This window comes from Saccopteryx leptura, chromosome 6 (assembly GCF_036850995.1).
Source record: "Saccopteryx leptura isolate mSacLep1 chromosome 6, mSacLep1_pri_phased_curated, whole genome shotgun sequence".
Classification (NCBI taxonomy): Eukaryota; Metazoa; Chordata; class Mammalia; order Chiroptera; family Emballonuridae; genus Saccopteryx; species Saccopteryx leptura.
This window is the reverse complement of record NC_089508.1, coordinates 165,545,227-165,568,210: the sequence shown is the minus strand read 5'-3', so window position 1 is coordinate 165,568,210 and position 22,984 is coordinate 165,545,227. Positions and strand designations below refer to the sequence as shown.

Here is a 22,984-nt window from a genome sequence, read left to right as displayed (position 1 = left end):
GTTTTTGAACTTTAAAGAGTTGAATATTGTGTTTCATTCACTCTATGTTTTACAGTTCATGTTATTGCATAAGATGGTAGTTCATTGCTATATAGACTTGTACCATTGTACATCCACTAATTACTATGAACAGTTGAGCAGTTTCTATTTATGGTTTACTACAAAAAGGGCTGCTGTCAGCATTATTACATATTTTATTGTATAGACTCACCTATTTCTTTGCATCTATATCGAATGAGAGTTATTGGATCATAAAATATTCTTATTTTCAACTATACTGGATAATGCCAGACTGTCTTCCAAAGTGAGGTACCACTTAAACTCAAACCCTTACTGTCACGTTTAATTTTTGTTAATCTGGTGGGTGTGTAATGGTATTTCATGGTGGTTTTAATTTGCTGAATAACTTTTCATGTATTAATTGGCCATTTGAAGTTCCTACTTGGTAAATTATGTATATGTTTTTTTGGGGCTTTTTTCTAGTGGGTTTTTGTCCTTTATTTGAAACCCAAATTTGTCTAAGTTTAAATATTCTCAGAGCCCAAGTAAGTGGGGTGCTTTCCTTTAGATTTTAGCCTAAGTCCTTAATCAGTTTGTCAGCTCACTGGTGTTTTTAAGGAGATTTTTTCAAAAATATTTTTAATGCAGCGTTTTGGTTTTTTTACAGATAAGTTGGCCCCCATAACCTGGCCTGCCATTTCTATAAAGAGAAACCTGTAAATATTCTTAAACAGACTTTGAACTGACTTTGACCCCCCTACTTCTATCCCCAATTCCTGAGCCTTTTGGAAGTTCTGTCACAGTAAGGAGGTGGCTTCTCAGCTTTGCCCACTGGTGACATTACAGGCCCCAGAATACCTACTTCAGTGTGAAATGTCACTGGTGTTTTCTCTTTTTCCCCCACACAATATACTTGACAAAATATTGCTTCTCGTCTTTATTCTTAGAGCTTCATGCCTTTAAAAACAAATTCCAGGCCCTGGCCGGTTGGCTCAGTGGCAGAGCGTCGGCCTGGCGTGCAGGAGTCCAGGGTTCGATTCCTGGCCAGGGCACACAGGAGAAGCGCCCATCTGCTTCTCCACCCCTCCCCCTCTCCTTCCTCTCTGTCTCTCTCTTCCCCTCCTGCAGCCAAGGCTCCATTGGAGCAAAGTTGGCCTGGGCGCTGAGGATGGTTCTGTGGCCTCTGCCTCAGGTGCTAGAGTGGCTCTGATTGTGGCAGAGCATCGCTCCCTGGTGGGCATGCCGGGTGGATCCCGGTCAGGCGCATGCAGGAGTCCAACTGACTGCCTCCCCATTTCCAACTTCGGAAAAATACAAAAAAATAAAATAAAATAAAAAATTCCATTCCTTTTATTTTGCTGGGGTCCAGGGAGAGCTGAAATATAAGCATAGGTTAACAATATCGTCTTTAACCAGAACTGCACTTAGCCAGTCATATCCACTTCACACTGTAATGTGGCTAAAAGAAGTATTCTCATGTGAGCAATACTAAGGGCTCTGACCATCACAGGGGTATGTACCATCAGACTTGAAATATGTTAAAATGGGACATAAAATTAGGGATATCTAGATATGTCCTCAAAAGATTGTGTTGAAATATTTAGTATCTAAAACGTTCTTGCAAATTGGAAAGACTAACACCCCAGTAGAGAAATGGGCAGTTTTCGTCAATTATTGACCAGATCTGTTTTGTTAGGAGTGACTGACAGGGAAGGCTGTGCTTGCTTTCCGGCAGGGAGGGTAAGCAGGGTGACCACGCGTGCAGAAAGCCCTGCTGTCCCTCGGCTCTCCCTGTCCTTCTAGGAATTTAAGCATGCACTCAAAGACGGTTGCGAAGGTCTCTTCAGTGGTATTTATGATAGTGAAAGAACAAAAACAGAGAATGACTAGTAAAGAGGGAACAGCTAAGCTACAGCTGAATACTTAGCAACCATCAAAGATGATGGAATAAAAGATTAATGACGTTGGAATTTTTCTCAGAATGTTAAGGGATGAACAATAAATGAACAGTACCTACACATAAAAAGCTGTGTACAAAGAAGCTTTTCTAAGCTGTGATCTATAGTGTTATCCCAAAAGAAATATATACAAAAATATTTTAAAATTTAGGATATGTATGGAAGTGTTTACTGGTTTTTTCTAACAAAAGTATGATGGCTTTATTTTCTAATTTAAATTTTTTTGGTGTTTTTCAAATTTTCTAACTATTTACTATTTCTACAATTTAAAAATTATGTTCCAGCTTAGCTTCATTTGGCAAATTACTTTTTTTATTATATATAGGTATATGTGTCCAAATGAAGATAAAGCCATAATCTTGGAGTAGATTAGGGACCAGATATAAAGAGATGAACTACGGAACAGTTTGGGCTCTATGGACACATTTCCTCAGTGTGGGGATCATAGTGGGGTCATAGTGAGTTTATTTAGTTACCTTTCCCACAGGAGTGAAAAATGGGGCAAGCCCACACCTAGAACTAACGGCCTTAGCACGGTGACCCTCTCCTGTCCTTGGTGTTTGTGTTGATGCTCTTGGGGAGGGAAGTAGATTGTGTCTTTTTCCAAATGAGATCTCCACTCTGTGGTTCTTACAGAAAGCGATGGATAGTAAAAAATCAGGGGAACACTTGGGGTGTCCAGTCTTAAAATAAGCCTGGAATAGCTACGCTCACGCATTGCCTTTCCACCTAATGTGTGACAGTCCACATTGTGATGTATGGTTTTACTGTTCTAAAAACTTGCCAGCTCTAAGTATTAATGTGGGAGAATCATTTATCAACAATGAAGCATTTAGTCCAGAGTTGTCAGATATTTATGAAACAAATTAATGACTTGTTCTTAAAATATCAATTTTGTGATTCATGTTTTGGCAGATGGTAGATGTTTTGTGTTCTGTTTCAAACAATGGGTGAAAATTTTGTCAAAGTCATTGTTTTATAGGTTCCTTTTCTCCTCTGCCCCTCTTAAAACCCTGTAACTTTCTGTCACTGTATTTAACTGTGTTGAACTATATAGCTTTTTGAGGTGATAATTTTGTTGAAAGGAACAAATCTAAAAAATACTTTGATATTTTCAGTTGAGGGCTTTATTTTGGGAAGTTTCATTTCTCTTAGGCTTTGGAGCAGTGGAGTGATTAGGTGCATTGCACGCATGCTGTACGCAGGTTTTGCTTCCTGCTCACAGAATTCACTACTTATACGTGAACTCAACTCTGAAATGCTTTCTAATGACTGTTCACTCTCTTACTCTTTTAAGGAAGGGACTTGGTTTACTTTTGTGGAGATACAAACGTGGCAGAGCTTTTAAGACAAGTTTGAGAGAATTACAGACTTGATCTTGTTTTTAAATCTTATCAGTGTCAGAGCTTCCAGATTGCAAATTTCCCACCACAACAGTAGTTACTATTTATTCTCAAAAAAGTGCTGCCTCGCCTGACCTGTGGTGGCGCAATGAATAAAGCATCGATCTGGAACACTGAGATCACCGGTTCGAATCCCTGGGCTTGCCTGGTCAAGGCACACACAGGAAGCAGCTACTATGAGTAGATGCTTCACATTTCTCCCCCCTCTTTCTCACTCTCCCTCTCTCCAAAAATCAATAAATGAAATCTTAAAAAAAAAAAAAAAATGCCGGTGTCTTAGAAATTTTTACATTCTGAATAACATCCCCAAAACTTTAAAACAAAAAACATAACATCAGTTGCTTTCAAATTTTCTCTTACATCCCCATATGGTTTCTAAAATATTAGCAGATACCATTTTAGAAGAAAAAGAAATTATGATATTTTAGAATGAATATTCTAAAATGAACTATAGTAATCAATCCTAATATAGACTAAAAATCAAACCAATGCTTGTTTTTTTAATTGCTAAATTTAGCAAAAGTGAAACAACATCATAGTTTATGTTATCATTGCTATAAAAGTTTGACAAAAAGGGGTATATGGACAAATATATTTAAGTCAGAGTATATACATTATTTTTTTTCAGTATGTTTTGACTGATATTTAATTACATAATTTACCAATGGATCTTACTAAAGTAAGGAAATTGCTGAATTTTTTTAAAGATTTTATTCATTTTAGAGAGGAGGAAGGGAGGGGGAGAGAGAGAGAGAGAGAGAGAGAGAGAAAGGGGGAGAGCAGGAAGCATCAACTCCCATATGTGCCTTGACCAGGCAAGTCCAGGGCGTCAAAGCAGCGACCTCAGCATTCCAGGTTGACATTTTATCCACTGTGCCACCACAGGCCAGGCCGGAAACTGAATTTTAGAATAATTCATATGTATTTTTTTTAATGTCGGCCTGCAGAACAGATAATAAATGGGTATTGGTGAAAAGTATTAACTCTGAATCTATGATAACTATGACTTTGGGCATCAGCTGACATCAGTTTTTGTGAAACAGGAGCTCTAATACCCTGTAGTTAGTATCACTATAATCTGTTCTAATTTAATCTATCATACAGTTAGACAACCAAACATTTATTACAGTATTTGTATGTGACAAAAACTTAGGAGCAGCAGACTTGGAGTCTTGAACTCAAATTTAAACTTAGCCTTCTCAGAGTGTAATACAATGTTCCCAGACTGTTCTCTAACATTGCTGTGTTTTACTTTCTGTATCTGTAAAATAGGATCAGTGGTAACATTAAGGATAGTGATGAAGATTATAGACTATGTGTATCAAATGCCTAGCGCATAGAAGAATCAAATATACATGGTAGCTATTAGTCTGTAGCCAGGTTGAATGTGTACCAGAACAAATAGTGCCTGGTGTGTGGAAGTCCGGGTTTGATTCCTGGTCAGGGACAGAAGAAGCGACCATCTCCCTCCCTTCCCCCACCCCTTCTCTCTCTCTCTCTCTCTCTCTCTCTCTCTCTCTCTCTCTTCCCCTTCTGCAGCCATGACACCATTCAAGCAGGTTAGCCCAGGCACTGAGGATGGCTCCATGGCCTCCCCTCTGGGGCTAAAATAGCTCAGTTGCTCGATCAATACCCCAGATGGGCAGAGCATAGCCCCATGGGGCTTGCTGGGTAGATCCTGGTCGGGTGCATGTGGGAGTCTGTCTCTTTGCCTCCCTGCCTCTCAATTAAAAAAACAAAACAACAAAAAAAAACCCACTTTGACTCTATCAGTCTTTCCAACATCAGTTGACATGTTAGTTTATACCCGTATTTTTTTCTAGTCAATAAATATAAATCTTCCACCCATAAAAATGATAATGTGAAAAAGAAAAGGTAGTATGGCTAGACAGTTCCTTTCTAGTTAGGGCTGTATAATATTAAGTTCACTTTACTTAAATTGTTAAGGCATTTTCCAAAACAGTACAAAAATTATCATTCATATTTTATATCCCCAGCTGGATATTTTAGTGGAGAAGTATATTTCAGAAAAATCAAATGCATCTCAAAAAATTCTAAGTTCTAATATGTTAGTGAAACATAACTGCTTCAGAGCATCTAAGAGGCAAAACTGGGACTCGGGACATACAGAACACTCCTGTTTCTATTCACAGTTTTGATACATGGTCTTCATGTTAATTTGGTACTTCATGGCTAGTGTGGCATTATTTTAATAATTTAGAATGATAAGATGTTCATTTAAGATTTAAGTCACTATAACAAGAATCTAAAGAAAAATAGAAGTGACCTGTATACTCTCGTATCATTTAATTATAGACCATTTCTACTCCGTTGTGATGCCAAGGAGTCAGAAGACAGGATTATTTTTGATGTTTAACTTTCTTCAAGACTGTCTACTTGATGGCTCAGAATTTTAAAAACTCAGGCTGAGCAGAGCTAACCCTGCAGGTCCCTGCCAGGCAACACAGTCGTGAGCCTAAGGACCATGGGTTTTGGAATCAGGCAGTGCCAAATTCAAAGTCCAGTGTGCTGAGCTGACTTCGGGAAAACACGTGGCTTAATTTCTGTATTCTCATCTGTCAAATGGGCTAGTAGTAAGGGTTCTGTGAGAAATAACTACTGAAGAACCTAGCCGTGGAGCTTAGGCATATAAAATGAAAGGTCAGTCCGTTTGTTTCCAGTATGGCTCTGACTGGTGGGAGTGCTCCGTGTCAGCTCTGAAAACCCATTAGGTCTCAGGTGACTCCTCTAACTGCCGTGCTGCAGGTGTCCCTTTCACGGCACTCTAAGGACTGTCTTCCTTCTTCTCCTACGGACAGATTTCCTGGTGTTTTCCCTCTCTCTTAAACACTTAAAAGTATTCCCTTAAATTGTTTCAGCGAGTATTCGGGAACCAGGGTATGAAGTGAGAGCGTCGTCAAAACCTGGGAAATGTAAACAGAAAAATAAAAATATTCCTCGTCTGGTAGACGGGCATGACAGCGACAGCAAGGGGCACTCCCAGTGATGTGAGAGTCTGAGAGCTGAGGCCCGTGCTGTGACTGGGGGGGGGGGGGGGGGGTTGCATCAAGTTGTGCTTGGTTCTGAGGGGTTTGCTCCTTACTTTTACACTAATATAAATATGAAGGTAAAAAAGCTATTTTGCATTGTTTGATTTTACAGACATCTTTGTGTAGTGACTTAGGAATTGTGCTAATCCTGCAATAAAAGATATACATTAGTTTGTGGGTCATTTGAAAATTTAGCCTAATACAGACAGTTGCACAATTTTAAGGCAACGGTGTTTACCAGTTGGACCTGTTCTGGCGGCCCTTACTTGGACGAAAACCTTGATGTATAGATCATGGCTGGACGCAGGCATGGGGAACTCGCTCCCTTCCACTGTGTGTCACTGAGATGGCAGCTCACAGCCTGCAGGGTAGAAAGCTCTGTTCCTCATTTGAAGACCTCAGTCCACCTCGACTTTGACACTTTATGTTAGGGGAATACTGGTTGAGAATGTTGATCTTGGTGTCAGAAATACCTGAGTTTAAATCCTGACTTTGTTAGTTACTGCGTCTCCTTAGGTAAGCCAACTTCTCTAAATCTCAGTTTCCTGTTCTGTGAGACAGTGCCATAGTACCCCTGATAGGTTTGTGGAGAGGATGCAGGGAGAGTGTGTGTAACGGAAGAGCTGGCACGGCAGGGAGGTGACGCCTGTATTCTGGTATACATAACTCATAAATATCTATCAGGTTAGCTGCCTCAAATTCTTTTGCAGAAGGGATGAAGATACAAACATATACTGGACACCGAACATGATGCTGGATCCTACCTAAAAGGAATTATTGAAAGAAACATACACTGAAAGGTATCATAGGGTCACCTGTGTGAAGTGACACATGGCAGTGTGTAAGGGAACCTAGAGGTTGTCACAGACCAGAAAAGCCCTAGTGGATGACACTCCACTCACCTCTAGATACTTGAAGAACACAGGAACCCTAAGGTGATAAAGCAGCCAAATGGTGGCTGGAGAGGAGCGGGAAGACATGATTGGAGAAAGAAGAACCAGGTTGTGGGCCACATTGGCCTGTACTGTACCGTGGAGGGGCCCAGAGACTTTCAAGAGACTTTCAGCCATGCTGGGCAGAGAGAGTGCGAGCAGTGCGCTGGGTGCGAGGGAAGGAGAGGCCTGCGGCGGGTCAGGCCAGAGGGAGGGCAGGCAGCGCTGAGGCCATGCGATGGCGTGGACAGGAGGGGAGGGTGCTGAGCGGACAATGTCAGAGAGGTCATCCACAGATGTGGGAACAGCAGTGGAATTGGCAGAAGCTCTCCATCAAGCTTGAGTTACTAAGTAGAGAGAGGACTTCAGGTCCAAGAATGGAGTAAGATATTTAGAAATGTTACTGTTGTAGTTAAAGGTGGGAATGTGTGGTGTTTTGGGGTTTTTGTCACCTTTATTCAAGTAATTATTAGCAGTTATACTACAAATTATAGTAAATGGTCACAATTCAATAAATACACATCTAGGGTTGAAACTGATGGTTACGGAGTTGTTTTTGATCTTGAATCTCACTTGTGATTCAGTTTTTTTTACATCCTCTCATAACTTGATTTTCCTCATCTACCAATGTATTTGTAGTTTTACTAGACTTTATTATTAGGGAGTAGGGCAATCATGTTATCTTCCTTTTTTTTAAGCTGGTTCAGCCACGGTGCTTTTCTGTAGGTATCTGCATATACAGTGAGATGTAGAGAAGGCGGCAGTACGTGTGCCATTGTCTCAAACCCATTCTTTGAAGATGTCACATTCATAATTCCATGTGTACCAACAAATCAGTAACCCTTGAGCTAATTCAGGGATAAGTGGGCAGTCAGAAAATGTCATCGCTTGGCATGTGCAGCTGAGTGTTTATGTTTCCTACAGAACAAAGAAAAGTGTGTGACTTGAATGTATAAAAGCCACTGTTTAGGGCCAGTGCTGGAGGGAAAAATAAAGTTAAATTACTGATACAAGTTAATGATGAGACCTGTATGGTCTCTGGCCTCAGCTCTGTTTTGACTCTTTTTGGACTTGTCTTGATTCAAATAATATTTAGGGCTGCCTTAGTAGGACAGTTGCTCCAATTTTAAAGATAGTTTAGAAGGTTTAAAAATGTTTCGGGTCCTTCTTGAATTTTTTTCCTCCAATTTATGTTGCTTATAGCAGTGATTGTCAACTTTTTTACACTTGGGTAACGGTGAAAATAGGAGAACTATTTTGGGGACTGCCAAGGCAGAAATCACCCTGAGCATAAGGAAATTTAACTAAGACCACTGTGTCTGAAAATCTTCATACGACATCAGGGTGGTTAACTCTTTTGCGGGCCAGCACAGAATTTCTGGCGGACCAGTCTGCAGACCAGCAGTTGAAAAACACTGACTTATAGCTTTATGACAAGGGGTTCTTAACCTCAGAACTTCTAATATTTGCAACTGGGTAATTCTTTGCTGTGGGGTGTTTGGCAGCACCCTAGTCTCTTCTCACTAGATGCCAGGAGCATTTCACCAGTTTTGACAACTAAGAACGTTTCCAGTCGATACTAAATGTCCCCTGGGGAGCAAAACTGCTCTGAGTTGGAAACCGCCGCTTTACAGTATTGGGACAAAACTTGTGAGGCAAAGAGAATATACCTCGTTCCACTTGTAGTTGGTAAAAATTAATCCAGCTGTAGCAGCTTTATTTCCAGAATATTTTCCCCCATCTTAATTAAGATTTGTTGTCTGAGATGATAATAGCTTTCTGCTTTTTTTCCAAATGGATTTATTGCATTTCATTGAAAAGCTGTTGATTAATTTTACTTAAATTAAAGGGTAAGCCAAACATACCAGTCAGGGTTGAATAGTTTGAATAGTTTATCACCTCTGTTCCTTTCTCTTTGGGGCAAAGCCTCTGACTTAGTAAGCAGTACTGTATCATTTTGCCAGGTACATTACAGTCCCCATTTAGAAATAGGGCAATTGAGATTTAGAGAGATTAAAGGTCATCAAGCTACTCCATTGCAGTTAGGTAATGAATTCTACCCTTTCTGACTTAGTGTGGTCACTATTCTCTATAATAGAAATTCTCAGCATGTGGTCCATGGACACCCCCATCCCCACCCAAAGGTCTTTTCAGAACTCTTTTCATGATAATACAAAGCTTTTATTTGCCTTTTTCACTGTGTTGATATTTGCATGGCTGGTACACAGTGATGAGTAAACTGCCGTGCATTCATGGTTAAAAAAAGAAACAAAGAAAGCCAGTTCCTTTTCAGAATATCCTTGAGGAAGCAAAATATAATTCTGTTAAATCTCTGCCCTTGAATAGGTGTCTTAAATACCTGTGTGACAGAATGGGAGGAGCAGCACACACGTGTGGTAGCATCCAGTGGCTAACTCAGAAAAGCACGTGGAAGAGGAGGTCTGAGCTAACAGGCCTTTTTCCCACGCACCATGGAGAAGTGGCGATTGTCAGATGGCTGAAGTGAGCCTATCACTTTAAGGAAGACAACTGACAGTATTTGTTGCCAGTTGATAAAAATGAGAGCTTTCAAACACAATTTAGAATTTTGGAAGACATAACTGCCACTGCGAGCTTAACAAATGTGACTCTTTTATACTGTGAAGTGAACTGTGTCAGCACGTGGAAGGTCTGCATACCTCAGGGAACCGGTCCTTTCCGAATGGCCAGTGTGGGGTAGTACACAATCCCACAGGGGTAAGAGATTCTTTCAAAGTGCAAGACAGACCAGTAGATTTCCATGTGAGAGTTACAGAAAGTTCACTGATAATGGGATCAGAGCCCACATTGGAACACCAATCTTTACAAAACGAAATTGTCAAATTTCTGGTGTAATGTCAAAAAAATATCTACAATTACCTAAGCTTAAGCTTCGAAGGGACCACTAACCTTCCCCTTGCTCACAGGGAAGGCTATCTATTGTATATAACTATATACTATATATGTATTACACACACACACACACACTCTCTCTCTCTCTTTCGCCGAAGGAGTAGTTGGGGGAGGCAGAAAAAGGAAGTTAATGGGTTTAGGGGAGGTTGAAGAGAGGCATATTGTGCGATGATCAAAAAGTGTGTGCCCAGTACTATATATAAATGTGATATTATATCATCCACACAAAAGTTACTAAAATGGTACTAATAAGGACACCGACTCAGGGTTGTCAGCCAGCTACTGCTGCAGTTGTTAGAACCCTGGAGCAAGGATTTGAAACCAGTGTCTGTATTTGTAGCTGATTCTCTTCCTAGTAGTACTGTGACACACAAGAGGCACCTAAAAATACTCTGCTACCCCTCCCTCGATCAGAGTTTCAAGGTTCATCACCATGTCAGTAACACATTTCAGGCGTGACGTGACTTCCTTGTAAGAAAGGACCTCTGTCTTACAGTGCCTGGCCTTCAGGTGCCAGGAAGTGTGTGCTGAATGACAGGGTGTCATTTGCCTACACATTTACATGTGATTAACTTTTATAATCCATCCGTGACTGTCCATCGGTGATCCTCCTTCAGTTGCTTTTCTCGCAAGAGAAATAAATAGGAAAACACATTATACATGATTTCTCCTCTCATAATCCCAGTAGTCTCAGGAATAACTCAGCGTCCATTCTGACTGGGAAACAGCATTCAGGTATTCACCGGAAACAACGCCGTTTGTCCCTGTGACTCTTCACTCAGAAGGAAGCACCCTGGATGTGGTCTGTCACTCGCAGAACCTCAGCATCTTCAGAACGTTTGCCACCCACGGTTGCAGACACACTGAGCATTAGCTTTTTCATGCAAAAGAGGTGTAATATGCATCTTTATCGTGTGCTTTTTGTCTCCTTCTGCCTTGGTATTTTAAAAATAGCAATTCCATGTGGTTTTCCTTTGAGTTCTAACCGGTTTGTTGTACTGTAGCCCTCTGGCAATACCATAGGGTCATATTTGCAATTGAATACCATTTTGCATTCATGCATTTCTCCCAGTGGTGTTCATTATAGGCCATCAGAGTCCTCATATTTGTGTGACAGAAACTGATTTTTCCCACTGATCTCTGCAGTGTAGTTGGCAGCTTTCCCTGTGCTGCATCTTATCTGATGTAGCCCGGAGCGACTGCCTGAAGGGGTGCCAGAGCCTGACTTAAGTTCCAGAGTCTTCGTGCAGTTCTAGCCACTGTGTGTTCATTTAGTTTTAACTGTCACTTTGTCATCTGCGCTCACAGTTCAGTGGCCTGAACGTATTTTGCAGATGCTCTAATTTTTAAGTGAGAATCTGGGAATGCTGTTCTAGGTTTTAGACTTAATACTACTCTCCACTTACGTAATGCTGTATAAAGCTTTTTATAAAATCTCGAGTTTTCCTGAAAGAGAAAGAATGAACATTGATCCATGCAGGAACTGTGTTTGACTTCATACATCTCTCTTTTCACAACACACACACACAGGTGATGTCCTTCCCAGTTTACTCATGAAGAAACTGAGGCTCAGAGTAGTAGATAGCTACTCAAGGTCACACAGCTTTAGGTGGGAGAGCTGGGACCTGAAACAGGCTTCTGATGACCCTCTCCCTACTGCACGACCTCTAGAGGCAGCTGTGACATCCTTTTCACAGGGCTGTTTAGAGGATAGTTTTTAAACTATAAAGTGCTACAAATAGTTATTTAAAAATTTAAATGCATATATGTAAGTATTACATATGAGCATTAACATTTCAGATCCTTAAATATTGTGCTTATTTTCCATAAACTAAATACACAAACAACTGGTTGGGCCCTAAAAATAGATGTCAGATGACAGAGGCTGGCTGAGCAGGAATAGGAGCATCTTCAGAACTGGGGCCAAGGAAGTCTTTGCTTCCCTAACACACTGCTCCGTCCACAACTCTGACACCTTCCTGCTTCTCTGTGAGACTGGCCCAGAGCAGCTCCTCCACGTCAGTGGGCTTTCCATTCATTGAGGGTGGCTCGTGCCAGACCCACAGCACAGACATTTCAGGTTATTCTCTTCCATCGTAGGCTTTCAGTGTGTATGGAATCAGGGCCTTATGATGCGGAAGCATCCAGAAACTCTTCCTGACAGTATTCGGAGAACAGTACGAACTCGTTCCCAGAACTGGGGTGGTGGGAGCGCTATCCTGCTGACCGAGCCTCGTAGACGGACGAGGTTGGCAGGGTCCAACCACCTTCGTCTGAGGACAGAACGTAGGGAAAACTTTTGGGTTTAGTGGCCTAGTTTCTTAAAGTGACATTTATAAAACAAATTGTCATTCTATAATTAACCTTTTAACTTTTACTCCTAAAACAGAACAAAGAAGTCACTTCATAATTTTTAACAGTGTTGATACCCAAAACAATTTCTTCAGTTTGCTCTATGAATTTGAGTATATTTGTGATTGAGATTTCATGCGCTGAGTTCTCACTTCACATCATCCATAGTTTCTGTGACTTTAAGTGAAATGATGTATAACGAAACAATGTTGAACGAGATGACATTATCAGAGGATCTGCCATTACAAAGGACAACAGAGGGACAGCTAACACCCAATCTAAGTGTATTCCTCAACATCATCTCTTTTAGAAAATAGGCAAGTTAAGAAAACTTAGAAAGCAGTTAATGGTATGCTTACAAACCTTCTTATATAGGTGAAAAATAACACAGTTTAATATGAATAGTTCCAAAATCACCAGATTACTACCATTCATATGTTTGAAGAACACGTAACCAGAGAAGGAATGGGCAGTCTCCAGAAACTCTAGTTATAGAAAGTTACAAAGTTAGACACTCTTATGAGCAACACAGTACAGTTTTGGCTCTAAAGTTAGCGTGTAAGATGAAAATTCCTCAGGAAAATACAACATTGGAAAGTGTTATATGATCTTGTATGAAGTGTTTCATCGTTCACTTTTCCTTAAACATTGAAAGAACCACTGTTTTCTCGGTTTATGAATGTCTTTATAAGCAAAATGTTAAGAGTGATGAGTATAAGTAAAGAGTGTATGTCTACTGTACAATTCTTACAACTTTTCTGAGTTTAAAATTTTTCAAGAATGTTTATCTTTAAACCCTAGACCTGTGCTCACTGTGGTGGGCAGGCTGCTAACTGGAAAGTGAGGCCTGGGGGGAGGGCAGAACCCACTGTCCAGCTTTCTCCCCAGGCGGGTCGCCGTCCAGTGGGCAGGCAGACGGTCCTTACACTCGACAGCCTTGTGCCTTTTCCAGTTGTCCTGCAAGCCAGACACGGAAGTTACAGGAGGAATGGTTCTGCTAAGTCATAAGACGCCGGGTTCAGCTGGGATAACGCTGGGAAATGAGAGATGTAGGACCAAACTGTCACTGTAAAAGGTTTTGACAAGCGGGGGACATGAGTAGAGCTGTACTGAGACATGATGAATGTGTAATATGCCTGCCCGAGATACTAAAATTGAGAAGAAAAAGTTGACGTCTGAAGCAATTATAGGGGTAGGAGGATTGTTTCTTTAACAAGACTCTTACAAATGGTGTTATTGTGTATAAATGATACCTTAATAAAGGTAATTATAAACAAATCCTAAGCAACTAAACATTGTCATTTCTAAGTAAAGCACAACTTTTTAGGGGGATATTTGAAAAAAAAAAAAAGAAATGACCTCACTCAATTTTGTATCTAAGACTAATTACTTGATTGAGTACAGTAGGTAGAGGGGACCTGTGAATGCTCTCTGGCACCTGAAGCCTGAGCCCGCTGTGGCCGCGCACTGGGGAGTGAGGAGGGAGGGGATGTATTCGCTGTGGAGAGCTGTGACAGCACCTCCTAACCTGCTTTTTCCTCCTCTAGCCCTGGGATGAGACCCGACGTCAGCTCCCCTCCATCCAGCTCATCCGCAGCAGCGGGACCACCCCCCAAACTCTGCCTCGTGTGCTCTGATGAAGCGTCAGGATGTCACTATGGAGTCTTGACCTGTGGGAGCTGTAAAGTCTTCTTCAAAAGAGCAGTGGAAGGTAGTGTGTGTTTTGAAGAGTTTTATTTTTCCTCTCTTTGGTTCTTCTCAGAGTGGATTTTGACAACATTTCTGTTCTAGGCAAAGCTCATTAAGGCTACAAGTCAGAGGAGGGGGGAGTCAAAGTGGCTCCTAAGTCTTTAAGGGGAAAGAGATTTTTTAAAAGCAACATAAAGCAGAACTAGAAAATGTGTAAAGTGAAGCAGGGGAGCTTGGTCAGAAAACAGAAGGAAACTGTAAGAAAGGTGTGTCATGTGACGTGATAATACAGGTGGTGTTAGATTTGGGCAGTCACGTAATCCTCATTGTATTAGAGTCGTGGGCTTTAATTCCCAAAATTAGCTGGTTTTAAAGTCACCAACTACATATTTCAGTCTGGCAAAAATAAGTGACAGTGAGAGCTGTGTGTGTATTGGGGTGGGGGTGGGGATGCTTCGGGGCCAGGGCACTGTGCTGAGCAGTATAAATGCAGCAATAGCCCTGAGCCCTGCACTCTGGGAGGTCACAGTCTACTTGATGTGACAAATGAGTTACAAAGGTACAGGGGTTACAGTACCAAGGAGGTCAGAACGAAGGCATTTTAGAGACAGCGATTTCACTACACAAATTAATGTAAACTTTACCTAGTAGACTAGCACAAACTCTTTGAAGGACAAAGTCCTGCCATAGCAAATTATTATTGGAAGTCACTAAAATTTTCTAATATTGCCAGTGAAATCTCTTGCGAAAAACTAGGTAGTTCAGTCATCTGTAAAGCGGTTTGAAAGCAGTGCCGCCTAAGTAGATTACCTAAAGATTACTCTGATTATATTAATCTTTTAAAAAGAATATTCACAATATGAGGATGACGATGAGTATTATTTGGCTAGAGCTGTGTTTCATATCCTTAAGAGTTAGATGAGTAATTTTCTCTTGTTTGGATTACTTTTTTAATACATTAGCAAACTATACAGTTACTCATGTTCCCCGCTGAGAGCTGGGGATGAAGGTTTTGACCAGTGTGGTAACTCCCAGCTGCTGAGGACAGTTGTGAGTCCAGCGCATACCTGCTTAGCGCCGGCCTCTAGCGACACAGGCGTCGCTCAGAGTAGACCCAGAAGGGAGCCTCTTCTGTCCTCAGCCTCCTGCAGTCAGCACTTTCTCACCTGACTAATCATCTCCACGATATAAACGCAGTGACAGTCACATGGTACTGTATACAGAACAAATCATATTGACACATTGGTTTCTGAAAGTGAAATTCAGAATGAGAAGTGGAGCCTTAAAAGACATAATAGGTATTTAAAAAATATTTTTCATTCTCCATTTTAACTAAAATTGTTCTTTAAAACAGGGTTATAATTCAAATGCCGCCCTACAGGGACCAAGTGTGTCATTCCGGCCAAATACAATGCAGCTGGGGGAAGGAGGGCAGTTACTGAGAGAGTGTGCCAGCCTGCCCCACCTAAAAGCATCCAGATCCAGTTTAAGAAGTAAAAATAAACTAAATATACTTCCCAGATAAAACACCACTGTAAACTATCAATATATGCCCTCTGGTCTTAATCCCTGCTTTAGAATTAAATTCTTATACTTGTTTTTAGGTAAAATTTAATTGAATGTTAGCTCTACTGTTTCCAAATGTTTATCATTTAAACATCTCAGTTAAGCGTGATGGCTAGATTACAGGCTCAGTAAGAAAGGTTTAAATGTCGGCTGTGTTCAAGTAAATCCTTTACTTGGTTATTACTGTTCTCTGGGCCCTTCAGCTCTAAAATTCTGCAATCATTTGATAACGTATCTAGACATGATGACAATATGTTTTAAAGTAGATAGGTATTTTGGAACACTTTTTAAACTTACAAAGATGTAGCTTGTATGAGTTGGGGCACACTTAGCCCTCCATTTATCATCTGCTAGAAATTAAAAAGTCATCCCCCAAATTGGCAGATAGTAAATATGCAAACATTTAACTAGTTTTAGGAGTTCTGCGGACACTTTACTTATTGTCCATACAACTCAGATCAAGGATAGATCATTTGAAGTTTTTACTCAGTGTTCTGCAAGTTGCTCTTCTGCATACAGAAAGGGACTTTGGATAGCTGCAGCTCTTTCGATGTATGCTAATTCAGTGATCTATCCCCCAAGTCCCTCTCTTTTCCCTTTGCACAAAGGTCCACGTCGTCTTTGCTGGTGGGTCTTCATGGAGACAGGTATCACTGCCCTTCCTATAGCGTGCACAAGTACTGCTTTATAGCTGCCATACCACTCATGAGCAGCTCTGAACTTAGTATTTTGATCCATCCTTGGTGGACTAGGAAGCTGAGGCTCGGGGTTCAGCCAGCAGGACTGGGATGGAGAAACAGCTGTCTCTGAAAGGCTCCTAACCTCAGTGTCACGCTGACTCTCTGAGGGAAATATGCTGAAAACCTGTCTCCTGGCAGTTTATAGTAGTCTAGTTCGATTCTGAGATGAAAGTCATTGCAAGGGCATTGTTTAATAGCTGTCATTTACTGAGCGCTCAGGGTGCTAGGCACTGTTGGAAAACCCTCTGTGACTGCCTTAGGGCTTGCACACGCCCAGCCAGCCCGGTGGCTGTGAGAGCTGTGTGTGGGGAAGCGGGCTCAGGGAGGTCAGAGGACACTGCCGAGTTCGCACAGCCGGGCTTCCCGCACCTCACCGTGCACCTCCCTCTGCACATTGTTCCCAAGAGCAGGCCCGAGGGAGGCTCAGGCCGACAGTCACAGGTCACATCTAAAATGTGGACACTTCAGGTAGGGTCTGTAAACTGCAGGAAACCTTAGTCCATGTCTTTGGCTGGGCTACCTATCCACTTCCTGTTCCACCATGATCTCATTCAGGTCTGTGCATCACTCTATTTATTAATGTTTTTCTTAGATCACTTGTTTTTTAAACTTTATTTTTTAAAAACAACTTTCTTATCCCTACTGTATTATCTGTTGCTGTATAACACATTACCCCAAAATACAGGGATTAAAACAAGGCATTTATTATGTTGCACAGTCTCTGAGAGTGGGGAATTCCAGAGCGGCTTCTTAGCTGCAGTCCTGGGACATTCGGGCTGCAGGCACCTGAAGGACCCGCTTCCGTCCGTCCCCATTGCTTCTGACCAGAAGCCCAGTTCCTCACACCATGAGCCTGTGTATGGCTGCTATCCGTGTAACAGCTGGCATCCCCCCAAACAGACAATCCACCAGAGATGTGACCAGCGTGGAAACAGTGCCTTTATAACTCAGTCTCAGGTGTGACAGACTGCCACTTGGCCATGTTTTATTGGTCACACGGACCAGTCCTGGTAGAGTATGAGAAGGGCCCACACAGACCCTGGGGGGGGGAGCATCTTGGAGGCTGGCTGCCGCACCTACCACAAATATTACAGAAACCAGAATCACTTGCCAAAATAGATTTTAACCACAAAAATAAATACGATGCAAACAGAACAATGTTAAATTCCAGCTTGCTTGAAGGTTTTTCCGCTGACGTCTACTCAATCAGAAAGAGGATTTACCAAGGGGTACTAGACAGGAACTCCACACTAAGATGTCACATTATCTTATTAAAGGTATTGACATGGAGTGAATATTAGTGGTTCACGTCCATGCCTTGTTAAATAGGGACCACTCCTCAGTTTATAAATAAGACACAGACTTGCCCACTTCATACAGGTACTAATAACCAGATAGGTAGGATTAATTTTAACTTAATGATGCAGTGCCCCCTGACCCTGTAGTCAGATTCTTAGATGTGCTTAAGACATACCTGGGATAAAGAAATTATTAGCATAATATGCACATTCTGATATTTTTGTTAGATATAAATAAAACAGAATTTTTTCTGTTTTTAACAATGAGTAATTTTTCAGTTGTCTTTCAAATAACTGCAGGATAGTGACTTGGTGATATTTTTATGGAGTAGAAAGCTGGGATTTGTTTTTTTAATTTTTCCATTGATTGGAGAGAGAGAAGCATCGACTTGTTGTTTCACTTAGTTCCATTCAGTTGTGCACTCACTGATTGCTTTTCATACTTGCCCTGACCAGGGGTCAAACCCACAACTTCTGGCATGCTGGGTCGACGCTTTCTCCACAGAACCACCCGGCCAGGGCCTAGAAATTCTTTATGCCTGTGTCAACTATGGATACATCTGTTGTTCCTACTTTTGCTTTAATAGAGGATAGAATTATTGGGTTGATGCTTGCAATTTGTGTTCAAGTAAAGCATCTAGGAAACTTACACAACACAGAAAGGAATGGAAACAGCTGGTACAGACATTAGGCACTGGGGAACAGTTCTTGGACAGGGCCACCGGTCAGCTCTATGGCCTGTCCTCACAAAATTTTGAACCTGATACAGTGAACCATCTACCCAAAATTAATGCTTAAAGAGCACTGACTTATATTAGGAAGAAGTAAATATAGTTTCTTTCCACCAGAGCAAGTCTTAGGTTGTCCTGGGCATAAAGGATCTTTCCTAAGAATCATGACTTACTTTTGAGAAGGCTTACGTCTTGTGAACACTGTTACCTCTGGGGTAAGATCCACGGACTCTTAATTAGCTCGTGTATTTACTTAGATGCTGATCTTGCATCGGAGAGTCCTTTGTTTTTGGCAGGTCAGCAGATCCTAAAAGTTTTCTTTAACACTGAATAACCAAATTAAAAGAAAAGTATAAGGTTGTGCATATAGGCACAAGTAGTGAGATTCAGTCTTTTACTTCTAAATTGTCCATGAAAATTTTTGCCAGGTAAAAATGGACTTCCACTTGTAATGCTTTATTTAATAATAGGGTACCACATTAGTTTGGACAGTAGTGGTCTTGAGTATTTTGGGGTCAGTGATGAACTGAAACATTCTTATATTCTAAAAACATGTGAAATAACAAATCTCTGTAAGATCTGTATACAGTAGTGTAGTTTGCCAAGCCTATGATTCACCTAACTAGGTGATGGCAATCTTAACTTTCCAGGTTAAGTGTTTAGTTAGTGCTTCATTTAAACTTGGGAGGGGGAGGCCTTGGCTGGGTGGCTCAGTGGATAGTGTCATCCCAGCACACTGAGGTCCACATATGAGAAGCAGCCAATGAGTGCACAACTCAGTGGAACAACAAATTGATGCCCCTCTCTCTCCCTTCCTCTGTCTCTCAAATCAATGAGAAATTTTTAAATAAAATTGGGGAGGGGAGCACATTATTACACATATTTGCATGTAGTGACATAATGTTGAATGGAAGTCATTCTCCCTTTGGGACTCTCAACAATTTGAAAACTAGTTTCCTTTCTCGTTAGTCCTCAGTGTTAAGGTCAGAAGTCATGATAGACTAGTATCACAGACATCTTCTGTAACTGTTACAAAAGAAACTGTTTAAAGCAGTTTATCAAGAAAGAGGTTACAGTTGGTGGGGAGGGCACCGCTGTGCGTGTTGACTGGAGCACTGACCGTGGGGTGTCCACTCGGTGGAAGGGTACACGGCGGTACATTTACACTTGGTGCGCTTTCCTTGGTGCTGCCATGAAGATTTTTAATGAATGGTGTTTAATTTATTGAACAGAATAAGAAAGAGACTTTTTTAAGTTAAGTTTCTTAAGCTGACCTTTCAATCGTGTAATGGCAGCACAAGCAAGTACACTGGACCTTCCTTCATCAGTGCTTTTGCTCCTTGGCTATGTTCCACCTAAAACAAAAACAGGAGTCACTCCACAACAGTATCCTTTAAGACCTGTGTAACTTTAACAAGGCCTTTATTTTCCATACAGGACAGCACAATTATCTCTGTGCTGGAAGAAATGATTGTATCATTGATAAAATCCGAAGGAAAAACTGCCCAGCATGCCGCTACCGAAAATGCCTCCAAGCGGGAATGAACCTGGAAGGTAATGTGCAGACCTGAGAGGGGCTGTCTCCGCATCACATAGAATTTCATTCCACTTCTTAAATAGAAGCAAGCAGATGTAATAGTTTAGGTAGTATAGTATATATGGGCTTGACTTGACTAGCATTTTATACTAGTGCTCAATAACAGTAGGAATTTATAATGAATATTTCCTATTTTGCTTAAGTTGATTCACCACTCATTACTGAATTCAGTATAGCCAGACTATGTACTAGAAAGGGATATTATATAATAATGATAATTACAAAACTTGAAGCAACATTCCTTCTGCAGATCTGCAGGGGGGTGACACCTCCAGGTGGCCTTGGATAAGTTTTATGTTTTCAAGTAAAGAAACCTGAAACTAGTTACAAGTTTAATTTTCATATCCCTGTTTATGTAACAAGTTGTATAATTAACATTGATCTCATCATTCAAAAACTTTTCCTCTGAAAAGTTTGGAATTCTGCTTTAATTGCAAGTTCCATGAGGGCGATCTAATCACCCCTGTGCTTATTCGTGTTGTGAGGGCAGCACTGGACAGTGCCAGGGCTCACTGTCTCATTAGGGTGGTGACTCAAGTCACAAAGTGGTATGGTGCCTGGAAAAGGGACAGGACCACAGAGCAAGAGGACAGTCACCGGATGCTGTCCTGAAAGCAGCAAGAGTGAATTTTCCATCTAAAGCAGCTGAGTAGGAATTAGATGAAATAAGGGCAGAGACACGATCAGATTTGTGTGGTAGGAGACTCCTGTTGTACAGACAGACCAGCTACACAAGTCACAGTGATAGCAGAGGGGCATGGAGCCAGGAGGTTCTTTCCATAGAAGACAGACGGACTGTTGGAGCAGTCCAGCACACACTGTCTATGTGTTTTTAAATATAAAATACATTTATAGGTGGGACTACATAGTTCTAGTTTGTCAATATATTAAACATTAGTACATATCATGCAGTTGATAGATTTTTAAAAGCCTCTACAAATTAGGTTCATAGAGTTTTTGGTATATGTGTGGTTTTAGTGTAAAAGCCTCACTTTTCTTTTTAATTATTCCAGTATATATAACACCTTTCTTTGGAGTAAGTGCCAGAAATGTTTAGTAGACCATAATACTTAAGAACATACTTCTTTTTTAATCTTTAGAAATAGTTCTTTGTTCATTGGAGTGCTTCCTCTCAGCCAGGCTGTTTCTTGATAGCCCCAGAGTGACTGCAGCTCTCTCCGCAGATGTGACTTAGTTCCACAAGGGCTGTATTTTGATGCTGTTATCCCACACCAGTAATTCTCAAGATGTGTTCTCAAGCAGCCTTCTTCCCTTCCTGAAGTGCCTAGCATTTGAATACAGATGAGGTTTTAACGGTGATCCCAAATGTTTCATACGTCATTTTAATTATTCCAAACTACAGCTTTATTTTTGGTATAGACAGTCAAGTAGAATTTAAAGGCAAGGAGGCTTACAACATTATCAGATTTTGTACCTAATATGTGTAAGCTAACTTTTAAACTAAATAAGATGTCTTTACTTTTATTAATAAAGACATGGAACTACCACAGACTCATGAACATTTCTGTAGAGATTATATATTGAATGCTAATCTCCATATGCTCCAAGGAGTCAGAAACTTTACATAAAGAAAAATCTTATTAACTAAATTACTTTAAAATAGTGATTGCTTAATATATTCAGTTAAAAACTCCTTGCTAATATGACATGCAAACAGACTAGTAAATTTTCTTGGTCTAGTTGGTACAACACAGTTATTGAGCTTTACTAAGAAGCATCACTTCTCTCACTTAGGACTACAGATAAACAGTAAGAAATTAAACTAATTATGTACTCTTGAGTCACTGAAGATTTTTAATACCTTCCAGCTTGTTATCCTTCCCTCTTTGTTCTGATGGGGGGAGTGTGAGCACACCTGTTTTAGGCTGTTTAAAGTCAACCTCCATGTACAGGATTGATGTGGGCCCTGCCTATTCATTCATTTTGTCAACCAAGTCCATCCCCCAATTTTGAGATCTGGGTTTCATTGAGATATTTTCGGTTAGTTGGTTATTTATTTATTTGTATTTTTCTGAAGTGAGAAGCTGGGAGGCAGAGAGACAGACTCTCACATGCGCCCAGCTGGGATCTACCCAGCATGCCCACCAGGGGGTGATGTTTGGCCCATCTGGGGCGTTGCTCTGTTGCAATCAGAGCCATTCTAGCACCTGAGGCGGCGGCCATGGAGCCAACCTCAGCGCCCGGGCCAACTTTGTTCCAATGGAGCCTTGGCTATGGGAAGGAAAGAGAGAGAGAGAAAGGAGAGGGGGAGGGGTGGAGAAGCAGATGGATGCTTCTCCTGTGTGCTCTGGATGGGAATCGAACCCAGGACTTCTACATGCCGGGCCAACACTACCGCTGAGCCAACCAGCCAGGGCCCGAGATACATTTGGTTATTTAAAGGGTTTCCTTACATATTGGAACTCATCCTTTTTAAACTTGATCACTCCTGTATTATAATCTGGTAGCTGAAGTGCTGACAGTTCTTACAACAGCATTTAATGGGTGCCAGGAACTGTCCTAAACATTTTACATATTTTACCAGATTTAGTTCTCAACCGTCCTGTGAGGTAGGTACTATTATCTTCATTTTACAGGACAGGAAGCTAAGGCCCAGGAGATGACTTGTAGCAATACCTGAAATTCAACCATGTTGGTTTCAGACTTGTGCTCCTTAGGCTGGCTCACCATACTATGTTTCCAGTAGAGCATGGTAAAACAGACTAGCTCTGTCGTG

The 22,984-nt window shown here is 41.1% G+C and overlaps 1 protein-coding gene across 6 annotated transcripts in view; it reads left to right on the top strand.

Annotated features, from left to right (window-relative positions):
• The window catches only part of NR3C1 (nuclear receptor subfamily 3 group C member 1), a 110,651-nt gene that overhangs the window by 67,554 nt on the left and 20,113 nt on the right, over positions 1-22,984 (top strand). For 5 of the 6 annotated variants that reach the window (XM_066344352.1, XM_066344351.1, XM_066344356.1 and 2 more), the window contains 2 exons: positions 14,174-14,340; positions 20,088-20,204. In XM_066344352.1, coding sequence (XP_066200449.1) covers positions 14,174-14,340; positions 20,088-20,204 — 284 coding nt within the window. The remainder of the gene's footprint in view (positions 1-14,173; positions 14,341-20,087; positions 20,205-22,984) is intronic. The other variant, XM_066344355.1, reaches the window with a different exon arrangement.